Genomic DNA, 17,164 nt, shown 5'->3' with positions numbered 1-17,164 from the left:
GAAAATATTCACTGCCCCAGCAGTACATGATTTGCTCCCCCTTGTCTGAAAGAATCTCTCTACTTCAAGCCAACAATCACCAACAAGTCGTCCAAGTCAGTGTGCCGAAGTCTAAAACCTTGTGACAAATCCCACAACCCAAGCCACTTGAGGTAGATCCTTGAGGTAGTAAAAAGGACTGGGTTGAGAAGGGTCAGCACAGCGGACAGCTCCATGTCCATAGCCCATGTCCCTGGGATGACTGTGCTAGAATTCAGCACCCGGGACAGCAACCAGACCATTCTTCCTTTGGCATACAGACTACTGTGTCCCAGTACTGGCTAGGCACAATGATGCCTCCTAGACATTGTCCATCCTATGCAATAGGAACCTGGGAGCAGTCCCAGGACTGGCAACGCTCAGGGGAGCCTCTCAGATTTGCACAGTCACTGCAGAGACAGCGATGGCAGCGTGAGAGAGAGTGGAGTCTGGACAGACAGATCTCGCTCGGGCAATCGCAAGGGCAGCTTTCTGTCCAGGCTGCTATCTGAAAAGGGACAGCTGCACAGTGATTCAGGTAGCTTCAGTTCTCGGACTAGCTCGTGCTTTCTGCGTCAGTCAAACAGCTCCTTGCTCTGCCTTCAGCCACTGGGCACAGAACATCAATGGTGAGTAAAGACAGACTAACTGATCAAGGAACTATTACAAGAAGTGTTCCACTTTGGCCCCTTCTTAGCCTTCCATTTCCTTCTTCATGGTGTGTATATGTCTGTGTTGTGAGAGAGGGAGAGGAGGAAGGGGAAGTTAATTTATAGAGAGGTAAAGTCATTCATTCAAGAAATTCAACTCAAGAGATAACCTGAATTGAAAACTTTATATCCATCTAACTTTTAGGTGCTGGATGTGTAAATAGATAAAATACTATCTCTGCCATAAAAGGGAAAGTTAGGTAAACATGTAAATGTGATTATGTGTAAGGTGCATGTTACGGGGTTTGCAAAGGAGGGAGTGGTCACTTCTTTATGGATGGGTCAGGAAAGGCTTCATAGTTTTTACTTTTATTTATTTTATTTTTATTTTTTATTTTTATTTTTTAAATATATTTTATTGATTTTTTACAGAGAGGAAAGGAGAGGGATAGAGAGTTAGAAACATCGATGAGAGAGAAACATGGATCAGCTGCCTCCTGCACACCTCCTACTGGGGATGTGCCCGCAACCAAGGTACATGCCCTTGACCGGAATCGAACCCAGGACCCTTGAGTCTGCAGACCGACGCTCTATCCACTGAGCCAAACCGGTTAGGGCCATAGTTTTTACTTTTAAATTGCAGTTGACATTTAAGATTATGTTAGTTTCAGGTGTACAGTGCAGTTGTTAGATAGGCATTTATGTAACTTACAAAGTGGTTATCCCCAATAAGTCTGGGACCTACCTGGCACCGTGCAAAGTTATTACAATATTATTGCTTATATTCCTTAGGTTGTACTTTACATTCACGACTATTTTTTAACTGCTATTTGTACTTCTTAATCCCTTCACCTTCTCACCCAGCCTCCATCCCCCTTCCACTTGGCTACCCTGTCTGTTTTCTGTATCTATACATTTGTTTCTGTTTTGTTTGTTCACTTATTTTGTTTTTTAAATTCCACATATAAGTGAAATATGCTATTTGTCTTTCTCTGACTTATTGCACTTATAATTCCTCTAGGTTCATCCATGCTTGTCACAAATGGTGAGATTTCACTCTGTATTATGACAGAGTAATATTCTTTTTTTAAATTTTTTTAATTGTTTGAAGTATTACAAATAGTAGTACATATGTCTCCTTTTTTTCCCCCCATTGACCTCCCCCCAGCCTCCCCTTCCCCCCAGTACATGCCTTTATCTGCCCCCCCCCAGTGTCTTTTATCCATGGGTTATGCTTATATGCATGCGTACAAGTCCTTCAGTTGATCTCTTACAGCGCCCCCCCCACCAAAACCTCCTCTGCCTTCCCGCTGTCGTTTGACAGTATGACAGAATAATATTCTATTATATATATGTACCGCATCTTCTAAAGCTTCATAGTTGAAGTGACTTTTGAACTGCATTGTCAAAGATGTGAGTTTTTCAGGTCTAGGAGAACTGGGGTCCATGGACGAGGCCGTCCCAGTAAGAGCGCACAGCACAGACAAAGGGAGAGGTGTGACAGCAGGGCTCTCTGGGGAGTCAGGTTTGGTGGGCACAGGGCGGAAGGAGGGCTGTGGGACAGGGAAGGCTGGAGAAGGGAGCATGGAGGCCTGGAAGGGCGGCAATGGAGAGCTCAAAGGGGATGTGTAGCAGAGGAGTGACTGGGTCAGAGTTACTTTAGAAAGCTCTTTCTGCCACAGTGTGGAAACCGGATCAGAGGAGGGATTGTTTGTAACCTTGAGGTGCCCTTGTCTCACTCCATTGTTTTCATAGCTCTGGCATTTAAAAGTCATATATAAGTATTTGGGGATATATCTCACAAAGACTAAAATCAATATCATATCGATTTTAATTCTGTTCTCTGAAAAGCCACTGTGGAATAAACATTCCTGACCATTGTAAGACATAATAGATATTTATTGTAGATTCTTTTCAATTCTGGAAAAAAGAATGACATTTGCTTTACCCACTGCTCCAAACTGCTTTTGTTCATTAAACAACTCTTCCAGGTTTAGAGGTGGAACTTCCCCGTTAAGCTCACTTGGTTAAGCTCACACACTTGGTTTTTCCTTTGTTTCTTTCTGTGTGTTAACAGTGATTGAATCCCTCTAACCCAGTTTCATATCTCCTATGAACTTAGAGATTTTTTTTTTTTACTGCACCAAAGCCATACCTCAAGTATGAATCATCCTACCTAGATTTTTCCTTAAATGCTTTTCTCAAACTGATACTCATTTCTTGCCAGTGACCAGTCATCTACCTAGGAGACTGTGTTCAGTATCAATGCATGGGTGCTCAGGACCCTATGCCAAACCACAGCAGGGATCTCAACTCTGGCTACAAGTTACTAGTACAGTCATCTGAGAGCTTTACTTTTTCTCATGCCCAGGACTCACCTGATTCTAATTAAACCAGAATCTCGGGGATTAAACCAGAAACTCGAATAAACCAGAAACTCCTTGCCCTGTCCCTCCTTGTATCTTGTTGTTGATTTCTTTTCTCTGTTTACTTTCATTTAGCTTTTGGTTTGAGATAATTGCAGGTTCACATCATTGTAAGAAACAACACCCTCCCACAGCTCCCCCCAGTGGTGACATAGGCGACAGCACCAAACCCAAACCAGGAAATGGCGTTTAATGTCTTTCATCTGCTCTCATAGGCACTAGGGGTTTTGAAAATTCAGAGTCGAGGAATCACTTTGGCGTGATCACATTTTTAGACTTCTAATCAGATCAATCAGGTAACAGGTAAGGGTATGAACTAGAGGAAGAGACATGGCTTCTCTGGGAGCAGAGATTTCCTCAGGCCAGCAGCTCTGTCATCTGTAACAGGGATCCGAGGCAGAGAAAATCAGTTTACAATGCATAATGATATGTCTTTATTTCATCAACAGAAATGGTGTCTAGACAAAATTTAGTTAACACTAGCAATTCAATTGAGTGAAAATTTTTTTTGCACAATAGTGTATTTACAACGAGTAAATGAAGTTTCAATTCATTAGTCCATAACAATGCTTTCCCCCCAAAAAAGGTAAAAATTCTTAGTTACAGAGAATAAGCATCAACAGCCGTTTTCATCTTTACAATAGAAACCACAAGAAAAACCACAATCACTTAGAAAATAAAAGACAAGCCTAAGAACTAGTATAATAAACTGATGCACTGAATTAAGTTACATTAATCGCATAGAATCTGTGTAAAAAGTATGTAGAAAAACACCTGATGTAACCTGTTACAGTCGTTGACCAGTTATGAGAGGTACAGAGGGTTATACAGGTAGATATGTGTGAAAACTGTCCGTATTGTTCGACCTGGGGAGGAGGAGAGGCGGGGCTGTGGCCCCTTGCATACACTGAGAAGACCCTGTTTTGAATATGGCCTCTGGAGTTTGTAAGGCATATATTAGAGGTGCACTTGCATCCGACTGGTTCTGGAACAAATTCTCACAGGCCCTTTTGGCCTCCCAAGCAAAGGTGGGTGCTTGCCCTGAATGGCTCACGGTGTCTAACCAGCACCCAAAGCTCCCAAGTGCATCTGGAATCTTCCTGATTACTCGCTAGAAGTTGCAGGTCTTCTACATCCCAGCGTGCATGGGCACCCCAGCATTCACACATGCAAAGTGCACTGTGAGGACTCGAGCGGAGGTCACCCCTCTGCCTCCAGACATGTTTCGGTAGAAGACTTAGCATCAGTCTGTAGGAAAACCCCTCTTTGTCCAAGTCCCTTTCCTCTTTCCTGATACACATAGTCGGACCACCCAACGGGAGCATTTGGCACTGAATGCCAGTCTACCTGAAATGAATGGTCTGGGTGCACTTCTGCTTCTAAGGAGGGCCACGGTTTCCTCTGAGGTCAATAACCTGGAATGAACGTGCGAGTCAGAGCTGTCTGTCCATTGCTTGGTACTGAAATGCGCACACCACGCCATGCCATGAAATCATCTCCATATTACAATGAAAACACACGGATAGTCATTTGATATAAATATTACCTCCCAGGGTGGAGTGTAGGAAAATACTATACATTTAACTTTTTTTTGCAAGAAATGTTTTGCACCGTCAGTTGAATAATTTATCCTTGATCTGCCACAATAGTTATTTTCTATGTACAAATACTATTTGCACATATTTGTGTGCAAATATCTTCTATTCTGCAGCATCCGTCTTTGATGCTTGGGTCATGAGATGGCTTGGGCAGTGTTAGAAACACACAGTTTGAACACAGAATGCCTCCCCATGGCCACCCAGGGCACTGCGCTGTGGACTGACCTGCCAGAAACTGAACCTACAACAAAATCCTCAACTTGGGGAAGAAACACGAACTCACGATCCAGTGAACAGCTTTAGTCTTTAAACACACACACACACACACACCATGTTCTCTAGTCTAGTTACAGTGATGAGGAAAAAACTTGATTCTTGCTTCCTTCTAGAGCTGACTGCTCCCCACCAAGCGATAGTGGAGCGGTTTGAAGTCCTTTACTAAGCAGCTCCGTTTACGTGGGGTACGATGTATAGAACTAGGTAGCCAAGACGGGCTTTGAGAGAGGATTATGCTGCCCCACAGTGAATCAGCTCACAGGGCAGGACTTGGTAGTTTCTTCAACAGCTTATCACGTTTACACTTTTGTTTCTTCTTCTTGAATGGCCATCATAAAGCATTAAAGGAGAAAGTGTAGGTGTGTACCGCTTGACAGCTGCACTGAGCGTCCCCTTGTGCCCACCTGACCTTGAGCAGTCTTCCCGTGCGAGCCCTCTCTCGGCTCCCTGCTCTCCTTTTCAAGAAGTGGCAGCTGGCCTCCTAATCAACAGCCTTTTTTTTTTTTTTAGTTCCTTGGGAAAGCAAGACAAGGATTAAATCCAAAATCATAGTGCATCTTAAAAGCAGCATACCTTCAGAAAGACAGTTAATAAATTACTTGTACACTATACAAAACCACACCTTCTGCTGCAGCTTACCTCTGACGCGGGAGTCATGGCCAGGGAACCCAGAGGGGAGAAGCAGGAGGGCCTAGGAACTGCCAGCTTTTTTTTTTTTTTTTTTTTTTTTTTGCAACTGCTTTGTTCCAGAATCAGTATGTAATGAAGTTCATTTATTCAAGGCACCCCCAGATAACGCAGAGAAACAAACACAGACAACAAAGCGCTCGCCTGCCCAAAGCCTGACCAACCTGAATGAAGTGAGGTCGTCTGGAGACACACATAGAACAAAGGTAGGTCCCAGGGGAGGACTAGATTCAGGCAGCTCTTAGCCCGTCACCTCCACTGTCCCTGCCCTGACAGCACAGACACTTAGAGCCCCTACGTGGCTGCTGTAGGGATCCTCCTAAACAGCCCATGGCGGGAGGGTCCTTTATTTTGGTAAGAAAGACCCTAAAGAACACTGTTCCTTATGGTTAACTTGCTTTTCCTTTTCCTAGGAGACTCAGGCTTCACTAAGGGACCCCAGGGGAAGGAACAGGCTGGTTTTAAAAATTCCACTTGAGGCAATTTGGATTCTGGTCCCCAGCTAGTCCTCCCTTTGAATGAACTAGGAAATAACCTTGACAAACACAAGTTTCAGAGCAGTAACAGACATGGACATGTCGCATTGCACAAAGTTATTCGCTGTTCATGGCGGATGGTGAACAAAATTGGAACAACTTGTTAAAAAGAAATCGAATGACAGTTTTTCAAGCAGTGTTTTTAACCAGTTCCTACAGCAAGGGTTTGGTTGGGGAGAGGAATAAAAGTGAGGTGGGGGCTGGCAGGAAGAGGCGGTGAACAGAGTTAGGGTGGGGAGAGAGAGAGAGAGCCCCTCCCACTGGGAGTGGCCGTGGCACAGGTTTGTGCAGACAGACCCACAGGGAGGGATGGACGGAATGTGGTCAAGACTACCAGTTGCACGTGAGTTGTTACCAGGATAAATGATGCCAACAAGTTGTTTGGACTTGGTTATGATCTGAGCAGAAAACATTCCTTTTTTGAAAAAGAGGTCACGTAAAAAAGGAAACAAGAGCGTTCAAAAACAAAATACTGTTGGCTGACTCCACCATAGCACAGACTTGGGATGGATCACGTGATTCACATTGAGTGTAAATTCGAGCTGTCACCAGCTTTCCACAAAGGCGGGCAGACCTCTTGGTGAAGCACAAGACCCGTCTACTAGGCGGAGAAATGCCAACAACCGCGATGACAGGGGCAGCTCTGGTACAGAGCTCAGTGACACACACACACACACACACACACACACACACACGCACACACACGAGGAAACGAAAACCCAGAGGCAGGTTTTAAAAGTGGAACTAGTTTAAAAGAAAAGCCTTTTTGTGTGTTTTAATCCTACGGCATGAACCAACGTATTTCTGGCATTCATACATATTCCAATGTTTAGCGCTAATATTTGTACAGAAGAAGTTAATAATACTAAAACATGTTACTATGATTTCACTTTTGCCTACATCATATACTAATTCCCCCTTTTACATGCAGCTTTAATATTGTCCAAACAATGGCACAAATAAAGAAACAAAGTCAACCATCTAGTCCCCAGTGCCCACCACCCCATCCCCACATCAAACCCTTAGGGACTCTTTCCCCCGCCAGGCTGCTGGAGCGAGGGAGCTGATTCCTCCTCCTCTGCGGCTGGTGCGGGGTCTCAGCACACTCTCCTGTAAACGTGGCCAGGGCCCCCCCCCCCCCTCCCCCCCACCCCCCTACCCCCAAGCCAAGGGAAGCTGCTCTCTGTGGGTTGCAAGCCAACCAGTTTTGCAGCAAGAGAAGAAAATGATCATCAGGTGAGGGCAGGTGTGTGTGTGGTGGGGCCAGGGTCAGGGCAGGCTCCTGGCCACACCACATCCAAAGACTCAAAATGAAATCTGCCTGGGGACAAGAGACTGGCGGAAAACCTCAGAGTTCAACTCGAAGCATTTGGAGAAGAAGGGAGGAAGAAATGCTCTCACCTGTGTCAGGGACAGACCTCAGGCTCACTCTGACCTGCTCTCTCCTACTCTGGGTGAGCTGCACCGACCCCGGCAGCCGTGCAGAGGCAAGGCCTTGGGGCTGCAGGTCACCCCTTCAGGTGAGATCTCCCAGGAGGCCAGTCCTGCTCAGCCAAGTCCTTCCCAGGAGAAGGTCCTGCCGCACTGCACTCCCAGAGGCAGGGTGAAGTGTTGAAATGAATGGGACTTACTCCCTGGGTGAGAAAACAGTTCTGACTTATTTCCAGGAGCCAACACCTACTGTTTCGATGCACTTTTGAGTGAGATGCCCAAACTCTCTCTCCCACATGGGAATCTGAACAGCATCAACTCCAAACTCTCCACCTGCATTTCGACTTTGCTTAGGAAAGGTGGGGAGGAGGTGAGATAGAAAAATATTCAAGCAGATTATTGTCAACACATCCTAGGATGAATTCATTATTTGGCAAGATTGTTTTTTTCCTACATAATTATCACCTGAGTGTTTTTTTTTAATGAGCTAAAATGTTTTACTTTTAAACTAAAAGCAAAGAATATACAGTATACTCGAGTTATACGGAAGTTACAACTTCATTTAAGAAAATAGGTTTGACCCAAAACTCAGTGCAAGTGGCAAAGTTGACCATGACTGTACAGTGTCTGCAGAAACAAACAAACCCATGAACTCAGATGACACCACCTGACGGTGCCAAACCCAAACCAAACAGAAAAGGCAGGCTGAAACAAAACCTTAAAATGAAAACTCCCAACATCGAATTCTGTCCATAAATAAGTACAAATTGAAGTTGAACTGTGAAGCAAGAAAAAAAATGACCATGTTAACAGTTACCAAACTAGTTCTAGCATCAGAGACAAAAGAAGAGGAATGTTGGAACCTGTCTGTCAATGAGAAATGAAGTTTCCAGTTTTAGGATGAGAAAATTGAGGCATGCAGGACTTTTGCATATGGAGAGATATATATTTTATATATATATATTATATATAATATGTACAGTCTAGCTATAAAACTTTGATGTGTATAGAAGCTGTCTTCAATGAAAAAAATTGAACATTCAGAAGAAATTCCTGAGATAGGGTTTGTGACATGGGCCACTGAGAAAAAAATCCGTGGTTGGGTCCTAGAGGTGTTATCGTCCATCCCTGTTAAGATTGACATTAACCCGCAGACAGACAGTGTCATCACTGTTGTCTTTCCTTGCCGGGGCAAGGGGTAGCACCATTGTGAAGGTAACGATCACTCCTGCGTGGAGAGAGGAGGGAATCCTTGCGAACAGTATTGCTGCTGAGACTGCTGTAGTGTGCACCAATTTCCTTCTTGGTTCTTCCAGAGACGACAGCTGAACAGCGCCACCTGGTGGGGAGGTGTGAGAAGGCGGAGGCGGGCCGCCTCCCTAGGTGTAATCTTTCCTGGGCTGTTCGTCAGTTGTACACTTATCAGTCATTTCCTGGCAGAAGTCCACGGTCACCGTCTGGCTCCTGGGTTCAAGAGGAGGGCCTCTCTCTGAGAAGGTTCCTGGGTCAGTGCCTTCCAGCCTCCGCGCAGAAGTACAGTTCTCTGAGGCGTTGCTGGGGGCCCAGGGGGGCCCGGGCGGAGCTGCACCCTGCTCCAAACAGCAGGGCACGGTGTCCCCAACCGCACACGGAGGGGCGGCAAGGTTCTGCTCCACGCTCAAGGGCGCGGGGCTAATACTGGAGGCTGTAGGGAGACCCATGGGTCTGAGGACAGGGCAGTACCGATGCAGGGCCTGGACCTGCTCGGGGCTCTGGATGTCTCGGCAGACTTCCTGGGAAAGGCAGGAGAAGTTGTCCAGCAGTTCCCCCATGCACGCTTTCAGCTGGTTCCTCTCGGACAGCAGCTTCTCTTTCTCACACACCTGGACACCGGGGAAACAAGAGACACCTGGTCAAGCCTGCGCCGGACCCGAGACCTTGTTGCTGGGTTTTCCAGGATCTAGAAACTCAAAACATATACATCCAGGGAGCCTGGACATGCACTCCTGCCAGGTCTCCTGTCTGCGCTGCCCACCCAGACGGGCACCGATCTTGACACCTCCCCCGTGGCAGCTCTTCGTCCCTCTCGGTGGCCTGGCCAAGTGACCAGTAAAATCACCACCAACCAGAACACTTATTTTTCCAAAATTACTATTTTTTAACCCTTACCCAAGGACATTTTTTCCATTGATTTTTTTAGAGAGAGTGGAAGGGAGAGGGAGAGACAGAGGAACACAGATGTGAGAGAGACACATCTATTGGTTGCCCCACACATGCCGTGGACCAGGGCTGGGAGTCTGCAACCGAGGTACATGCCCTTGACAGGAATCGAACCTGGGACCCTTTGGTCCACAGGCCGACGCTCTGCCCACTGAGCAAACTGGCTAGGGCTTGGAGCACTTCTGGGAGGCAAGGTTCCTGTTTCCTGGAATTTGGGGTTTGCAGGGAATCAACTGGAAAACTCTTGGTCTCAAACCAAGAGCTGAAAATCTCCCCCAGATGTATTAGATTGCCATTTTTGAAGGTCAAAAATAATTGAGCAAGGCAAAACTATGGCGATCAGTGATTGCCAGGGGATTGGGGTGGGGTGGGAGGGATGAATAGGCACAGCATGGAGAATTTTTAGGGCAGTGAAACTATTCTGTGTGATAGATACATGGTATTATGTTATTATACATTTGTCCAAACCCATAGACTGTACCCCAAGAGTAAGCCCTCATATAAACTGTGCACTGGGGTGATTTTTTTTGTGTTACTCCTCACCCAAGGATAGTTTTCCATTTATTTTTAGAGAGAGTGGAAGGGAGAGGGAGAGGGAGAGGGAGAGAGAAACATTGATGTGAGTGAGACACATCAATCGGTGGGCCCCAACCAGGGCCAGGGATCGAGCCTTCAACTGAGGTATATGTTCTAGACCAGAATCAAATCCAGGGCTCCTCCGTCCATGGGCAGCTGCTCCATCCAAAGAGCGAAACCGGTCAGGGCGACTTTGGGCGATTCTGATGCGCCAGTGTAGGTTCACCGATTGTAACAAATGTAACTGGTGGGGCATGTTGATAATGGGGGAGGCTGGGAGTGTGTAGGAGCAGGGGGCATATGGGAATTATGTTTGCTATTCAATTTAGCTATGAACCTAAAACTTCTTGAAAATATTTAAACTATGAACATTTAAAAAATGTGGTTATTGGCAATTTCGGATGAGTCCATCCAACCTCAGCAGGCTCGCTGGCCTTGGTCGCAGCCTGAGCACACAGACGCTGGTTAGGGCGGCTGGGGACCGACCGGTAGTGAAGCTGACTCTCCCTGGGCAGCACGAGGGCACACAGAGCTGTGGAGACCAAGGCTCTCAGGTGTTTTCCTTCAAGGAAATCCCATAAAGTCCTGAGCTTCTCAAAGCCATCACCCCCTCAGAGAGATGAATTTAGCACCAGAGGGCAGAGGGGTTAAGGTTTTATCACAACTACTTGTGTGAGGAGAGAGGATCAGGAGGCTCCAAGGTGGGCACGCAGTGAAATGGAGAAACTACACATCGAGGGCAGCATGGAGTGAGCGAGTCCTCACCAGCGCTTGGCATGGGTGGGCAGGACGGGGGAGGAGAGGATGGGAGAGAAAACGAAGCGGGGGACAGAGTGAGAAGGTGGGGGGCACATATCCGATGTGGGGGCTCCTACACGAGCTGCACGTGCCCATCTCGAATGCAGCCCAGCAGGCAGCGTGCGCAAGTCTGTCAGAGACAGAGATTTATACGGGGAAAGGGCACCTGCTAAAATATTTATAAATTTTCCAAGAAAACATGTTTTAAAAATGAAAAATAAACAGATGTACAAGTGCAACTCGAGAGAAATACATTATGCAAGTTTGCAGAAGCTGAGTGGCATGCCGGAGACAGCGTGGGAGTGGGGAGTGAGAGTGTCGTGCTGGGGACTTGTGGGCGGGCTCCGAGTTGGCCCTGCCAGAGCCACCTGCCACTCAGGCCAGGCGAGTGGGTGCAGCTCCCCAGCTAGAGGGCGGTGGGTAAGAAGCCAAAACCATCCAGGCTGTGCAGCCTGGACCTTCTGTGCTGTAACCTGGAAGGCTGTGAAGAGGCAACACCACAGCCTGGGAGGGGACTCTGAGGGAATCGCAATCTTAATTCTGCCACATCATCTTGGCCAAGCCACCGACCCCTCCACACCTAGTGACCTGCAACATGTCCCAGGTCACTTTCTGGGGTGAAGAGGATGAAACGCTATGTGCGCCGGTGTTTTGGCTCACTGCACACATTGAGACTTGGTGAAAAGCAGGAAGCTCCAGGGCACAGCTAGCTGTACACTGACGAGCATGTGAAACTCATTCGGTGGTGAAATGCCGCATGTTCCTTAAGGGGTTTCCAAAAAAGTGGTGGTGGTGGGAGGGGCGGGGGGAGAACCAGATGCCCTCTTGGCTTCCCAACTGAACAATATTAGCAAGAGCTTTAGATGTCTGCCTGGTGTGTGGCATAGACTTACTATCTGTTTATATCACACAGTCGCATGGAGAAGAATGCTAACTATAAAAATTGGGCATTTCTCAAACATGGGTGGTTGGAGTTATCCTATCGCCTCAAGAAGAGTTAGGCCCGGCATTCCTACAGACTTAGGCCTAAGACCTTGACGACTGGTACCTGTGGGCCCAGCCTGGCCTGGTTATCCATCGAAGCCCAGCAGGCTTTCAGAAGACCCACACTCACCAGCAGCAATGTGGTGCTTGGCTTAAATTAAAAACGTTTTGTTGTTCTTAAAATAACATTAAAGAAAAATCTGAAACAAAGAAGTAATTCATAATCCCACGACCCAGTTGCAATTTTAGGTCAACGGACATTTCCTGAGAGGTTTCAATGGGTCTGCCCTGGACATTCAGAGATGATCACCAAACTGTCCTGGTTGCATGAAACCTACGGGCTTGGGCAAGGGGCTGGGGCGGCAGACACACACAGACAATGCAAGACCAATAATGTGACAAACACAGAGCCAGAGGTCAGACTGGCTCCAGGGGCAGGTGCCAGCCTCACAGAGGCTCAGGAAAGGGCATTCCTGGAGAGGGGGCAGTTACCTGTGTCTTAAAGAGCAAGGGCAGAGTTACAGAAGATAAACAGGGGGGATGTCCGAGGTAGAGGGAAACAACAGAGGCACAAGCACAGAGGTATAAAGAGTAGGAGATGTTGTGGGGTGGGGGGGGGTGCAGACAGTTTGATTTTGTTGGGGATCAAGTTGTAGGGAGAGAGTGGAAGGGTGCTGGAGAGCAAGACAGACTGAATCATGGAGAGAACCAGCTGTCTCGCTGAGGAGTGTGGGCTTTATTTGTAGGTGATAGGAGCCACTGAAGATAGGCAGGTTTTCCCTGCTTGGTGGGTGTTAATTAAATAATAAAAAAGACTCTGAGGTCCAGGACTATCTTACTAACCCATAACATTGCCCTGCCAGTGTGGCTCAGTGGTTGAGCGTTGATCTATGAACCAGGAGGTCTATGGTTCGATTCCCTGTCAGGGCACATGCCTGGGTTGCAGGCTCGATCCCCAGGAGGCAGTCGATCAATGATTCTCTCTCAGCATTGATATTTCTATCTTCTCCTCTCCCCTCCTCTCTCTGAAATCAGTAATATATTGAAATCAGAGAGAGAGAGAGAGAGAGAGAGAGAGAGAGAGAGAGAGAGAGTAAAGTCTTAAAAAATAACTCGTAACATTTATTCATGCTTTTCAAATGCCTGGCTCTTAGGTTCGCTTTAGGACGGTGGCTTACCAGGAGGCAAAGGATTGCTGCGTGCAGTCTGAAGACCCAAAGGTAGATCATGGCCACACTGTGTGGCCTTCCTCTTCCTCCCTGACACACACTCAGTACCTGAGCTGAGTGTCCAGGATTTGGCCAGCAAAAAGGTCCAGCTGAATGAGGTTGCACTGGTTGCCTGCAAAGCTGGTCGGGAGTCAGGCCACCTGGATTTATTTCCTGTAGCTTAAGGTTGCATCTCAAGAAGGGGCACAGAGCTCTGAGGGACAGGAAGCTTGGGGGATGGGAGCTTGTTCCCTGAGACAAAATTACTCTCAGACATAGGGAGGATGTGATAATCACGTGGAGGCGGAATTGCAAAATCAAGGACCCTGGGACAGGGAAGGGCTCAGGAGCTGAGCTGCCTCTCAGTAGGCAGGTGTCCTACCACTAACCCACTCTTCTGTGGGAGGCAGGAGAAAAAGATTTGGAATCAGACACCTGGGTTGGCAGCCAAGTTATGCCACATAGTGGGGAGTTACCTAACCCCTCTGCACTTTTGTTTCTGCCTCTGTGAATAAAATAGTATCTAAGTCGTAGGGTTGATGTGAGGATTAACCTGCAGAAATACTTCAGAATAATACCTGGTCCACATATGCATGTGATAAATGCTAGCTATTAGAACATGTTGAATGGAAAATAGGAAAGAACTATCTTTATATAAAATATCGACACGTGATTACTCACCCTCAGACACACCCGTTGCGGATATAAAGCTATTATTTTTGCTGAGAAACTTGTTTTCAAATGAACCCAAACTTCCCTGAATGGTGACCCTTCCCTTGACTTCTCCAGCCTTCACTGCTGTAACTTTGCATCAGTCCTGTCACTCCAGGGTGCAGATAGCAATGGGAGGGCCAACTCACCAATTTGCGGATTTCACATTCTAAATTCTGAATGCAGTCCAGTTTCCTCTTGCGGCAGCGCTGGGCCGCGATGCGGTTCTTGCTGCGCCGCCGGACGTCGTGAATGAACTCTAACTGTTCTGAGGTCAGCTTGTGCATCTTAATCATCATCTGGAAGTCGTTCCTCGGAAGATCTGTGATTTGATCTACAGGAAAGGGAAGTTTGACCTGGAACCAAGAATAACAAACGATAATTATGGCAGCTGGATTTTTAGTTTTCATTCTGGCAGGTAGAACATCAAAGCATGGTAAAAAACCTCCTTTTTAAGATGACCGGGTAATATGGGAACTACTGAAGGCAAGCTCTGATTCATTCCTTCCTGTTTCAAGTAGAAATACGATGGAATATTCAGATAATCACACAAATGAATGTGATCACACCAATTACACGGTGCTTATCATCCCCGAGACTTTTGAAGCAAGCAGCATGGAAAACACTGGAAAATGTGAACTTTTTCATTGCTACAGCACTTTAGTAAGAAGGATTCTCTAGCTGGTTGAAACCTACTTCCATTGAGCCTCAGCTCAATAAAACAACTATGTATAGAAAGAGACCACCTAAAGAATGGTCTGAAACACTCAAATGAAGAGAGCATCACACACCCTGAAGATGCTGGAAAGATGGAACAATCAGCGCGATGCTCAGTTACCACGGCATAAGGGAGACAGGGCGGTGACTGGGATAGGCTATTCCAGCATGGACAAGGAGTTAGGACTGGACTTTTGTCGTTCCTACCAGATGTGAGACCTCAGACAAGTTACTTCACTTCTCTAAACCTCAGTGTGCTCATCTGGAAAATGGGCCATGCTCTTTAGGCTTCCAGTGCTCTTCGAGTGTGAGGCTCTTTGGCAGATTGTGTTTTCCGAAACGCAACGGCCATCCCATCTCACTTTTTCTTTTACAATGTGACATTGACCTTCTTCTATCGAGAGGATGCACCTTCCTGCCTCGACCAACACAGTGCGGCAGGAGCGATGGTGTAACTTCGGAGGTTAGGTCATCAAAGGTGTTACCGCTTCCCCTTAGGCCTCCTCGATTGCTCTTTGTGGAGGAAACCAGCTATGCCCTGTGGAGAGGCCCATGTGGAGAAGACCTGAGGCCTCCAGCCAACAGCCAGCATCATCTTGCCAGTCCCATGAACGAGCCACCCAGGATGTGGATTTTCTGACCGTGTGGCCTCCCTCTTCCTCCCTGAGGCAGATATTATCATCAGCAAGATTCTCACTTTCAAACTCTCGACAAATCAAAGCCAACCAGCATTATTCAAAGAGAGGACTCTCGTCTCTTGAGGGATGGATCTGTGTCCTCCTTCTATTGTTATATGCTTGGTTACAACCTTGTCTGTGGCGGTTTGCAACATGTAAGAATCACAGCCTTCTAGATTCTCCTCAGCACTCATGAGGTAAACACGGGACTGCAGCTTCCCTCTCCAAGATCCTCACTGAAGACCCTAGGGACTTCGGGGTTCAGTTCTGCTTCTGTTACAGAAGCTCCTAGAAAAGGAAGGTAACGCCCTAACCGGTTTGGCTCAGTGGATAGAGCATCAGCCTGCGGACTCAAAGGTCACAGGTTCGATTCCGGTCAAGGGCATGTACCTTGGTTGTGGGCACATCCTCAGTAGGAGGTGTGCAGGAGGCAGCTGATTGATGTTTCTCTCTCATCAATGTTTCTAACTTTCTCTCCATATCCCTTCCTCTCTGTAAAAAATCAATAAAATATATTAAAAAAAAACTTATAAAAAAAAAAATAAAAGGAAGGTAGCACATTGTTTTGCCGAGAGTTTCCCAGCACAGACTGCTTCGTGCTTGCTTCCACTAGAGTTTGCTGTAGACAGACCAGCAGATGGCGCTATGCACCTACATTTCCTTCAAGCGCCTGCCCAGCGCTGTCCAATGCAAACAATGCCCGCTGCATCTGTGATCCTACATTTCCTAGTAGCCCCTGATTAAAATAATTCAAAGAAATGAAAACAGGTGAAATTAATTCTAATAAAACATTGAATGAAACCCTACAGAGCCAAAATATTTCAACATGTAATTAATAGAAAATTATTGTGATATTTTACTTTTTTGGATGGGAGGCACTAAATTTTCAAAATCCGAGGCGTATATGACACCTACAACATGTCATAGACCAGCCACAATTCTGGGGCTCAACAGCCACATGTGGCTACTATATTGGACTTGAATGAAACTGAGGAATCAGAAAAAATAGGTCAATTAAACCTGAGTTTCATTGATCAAAATATTTATGAGTGAGGAAACCAAGCCCTTGCTAATATTCAGAAGTTGCAGTATTATGTCTGCGTTGCTGAGGGGAGGGTGATGAAGAAATTTTATCCCGAGCTCAGGCTTTTTCTTTGGTTGTATCAGATGCAGGCGGACAGGAGCCCAGATCCTGGCTTCTGTGACTAGAGAATTCCCATGCACAAAGGCAATCACAAACGATCATGTGGCTTTTCCACGGCTGGGTGCAACTGCTTTGTCAGGTTTCTCTGCTGCTCTGAGCCCACTGGACGCGGCATTTGCCGAAGGCTGCCAGTGGGCGCTGTGATTCAACTTGCACATGGTGAACTCTGCCCCATGGCACCTATGACACTTTTTGGCCCAAGAGAACAAAATCACAACGACACACATTACACCACTCTCAGCTCAGCCCCGCTCCGTCTGCTAAAGACGGGCAGCCAGGACAAACAGCTCCTTGTTATGGGCCTGGGAAAGGGCTTTGTCCATGGGGCTGTGTTTGCACAAGGCTTATACTGATATGAAAGAATGTTTGATTTCCCTTTCATACCCTTTGGATGACAAACAGACACTCAGATCCTGGACGATGCCTAAATAACACAGAGGTCTGTGTGCGGGGACACGGATGTTTCCA

The 17,164-nt window shown here is 46.7% G+C and overlaps 1 protein-coding gene across 1 annotated transcript in view; it reads right to left on the bottom strand.

The window, feature by feature from the left end:
- Window positions 1-8,458: 8,458 nt before the first annotated feature.
- The window catches only part of BACH2 (BTB domain and CNC homolog 2), a gene marked incomplete at its 5' end in the record, with an annotated part of 90,055 nt that continues 81,349 nt past the window's right edge, over window positions 8,459-17,164 (bottom strand). Inside the window, 2 exons of the mRNA XM_080665048.1 lie at window positions 8,459-9,484; window positions 14,248-14,454. Coding sequence (XP_080521174.1) covers window positions 9,002-9,484; window positions 14,248-14,454 — 690 coding nt within the window. The 3' untranslated portion in view covers window positions 8,459-9,001. The remainder of the gene's footprint in view (window positions 9,485-14,247; window positions 14,455-17,164) is intronic.

Source organism: Plecotus auritus, assembly GCF_963455305.1.
Source record: "Plecotus auritus genome assembly, chromosome: 4".
NCBI classification, from domain to species: domain Eukaryota; kingdom Metazoa; phylum Chordata; class Mammalia; order Chiroptera; family Vespertilionidae; genus Plecotus; species Plecotus auritus.
Note: the sequence above shows the minus strand (reverse complement) of the source record. Positions and strands in the feature narration are given on the sequence as shown.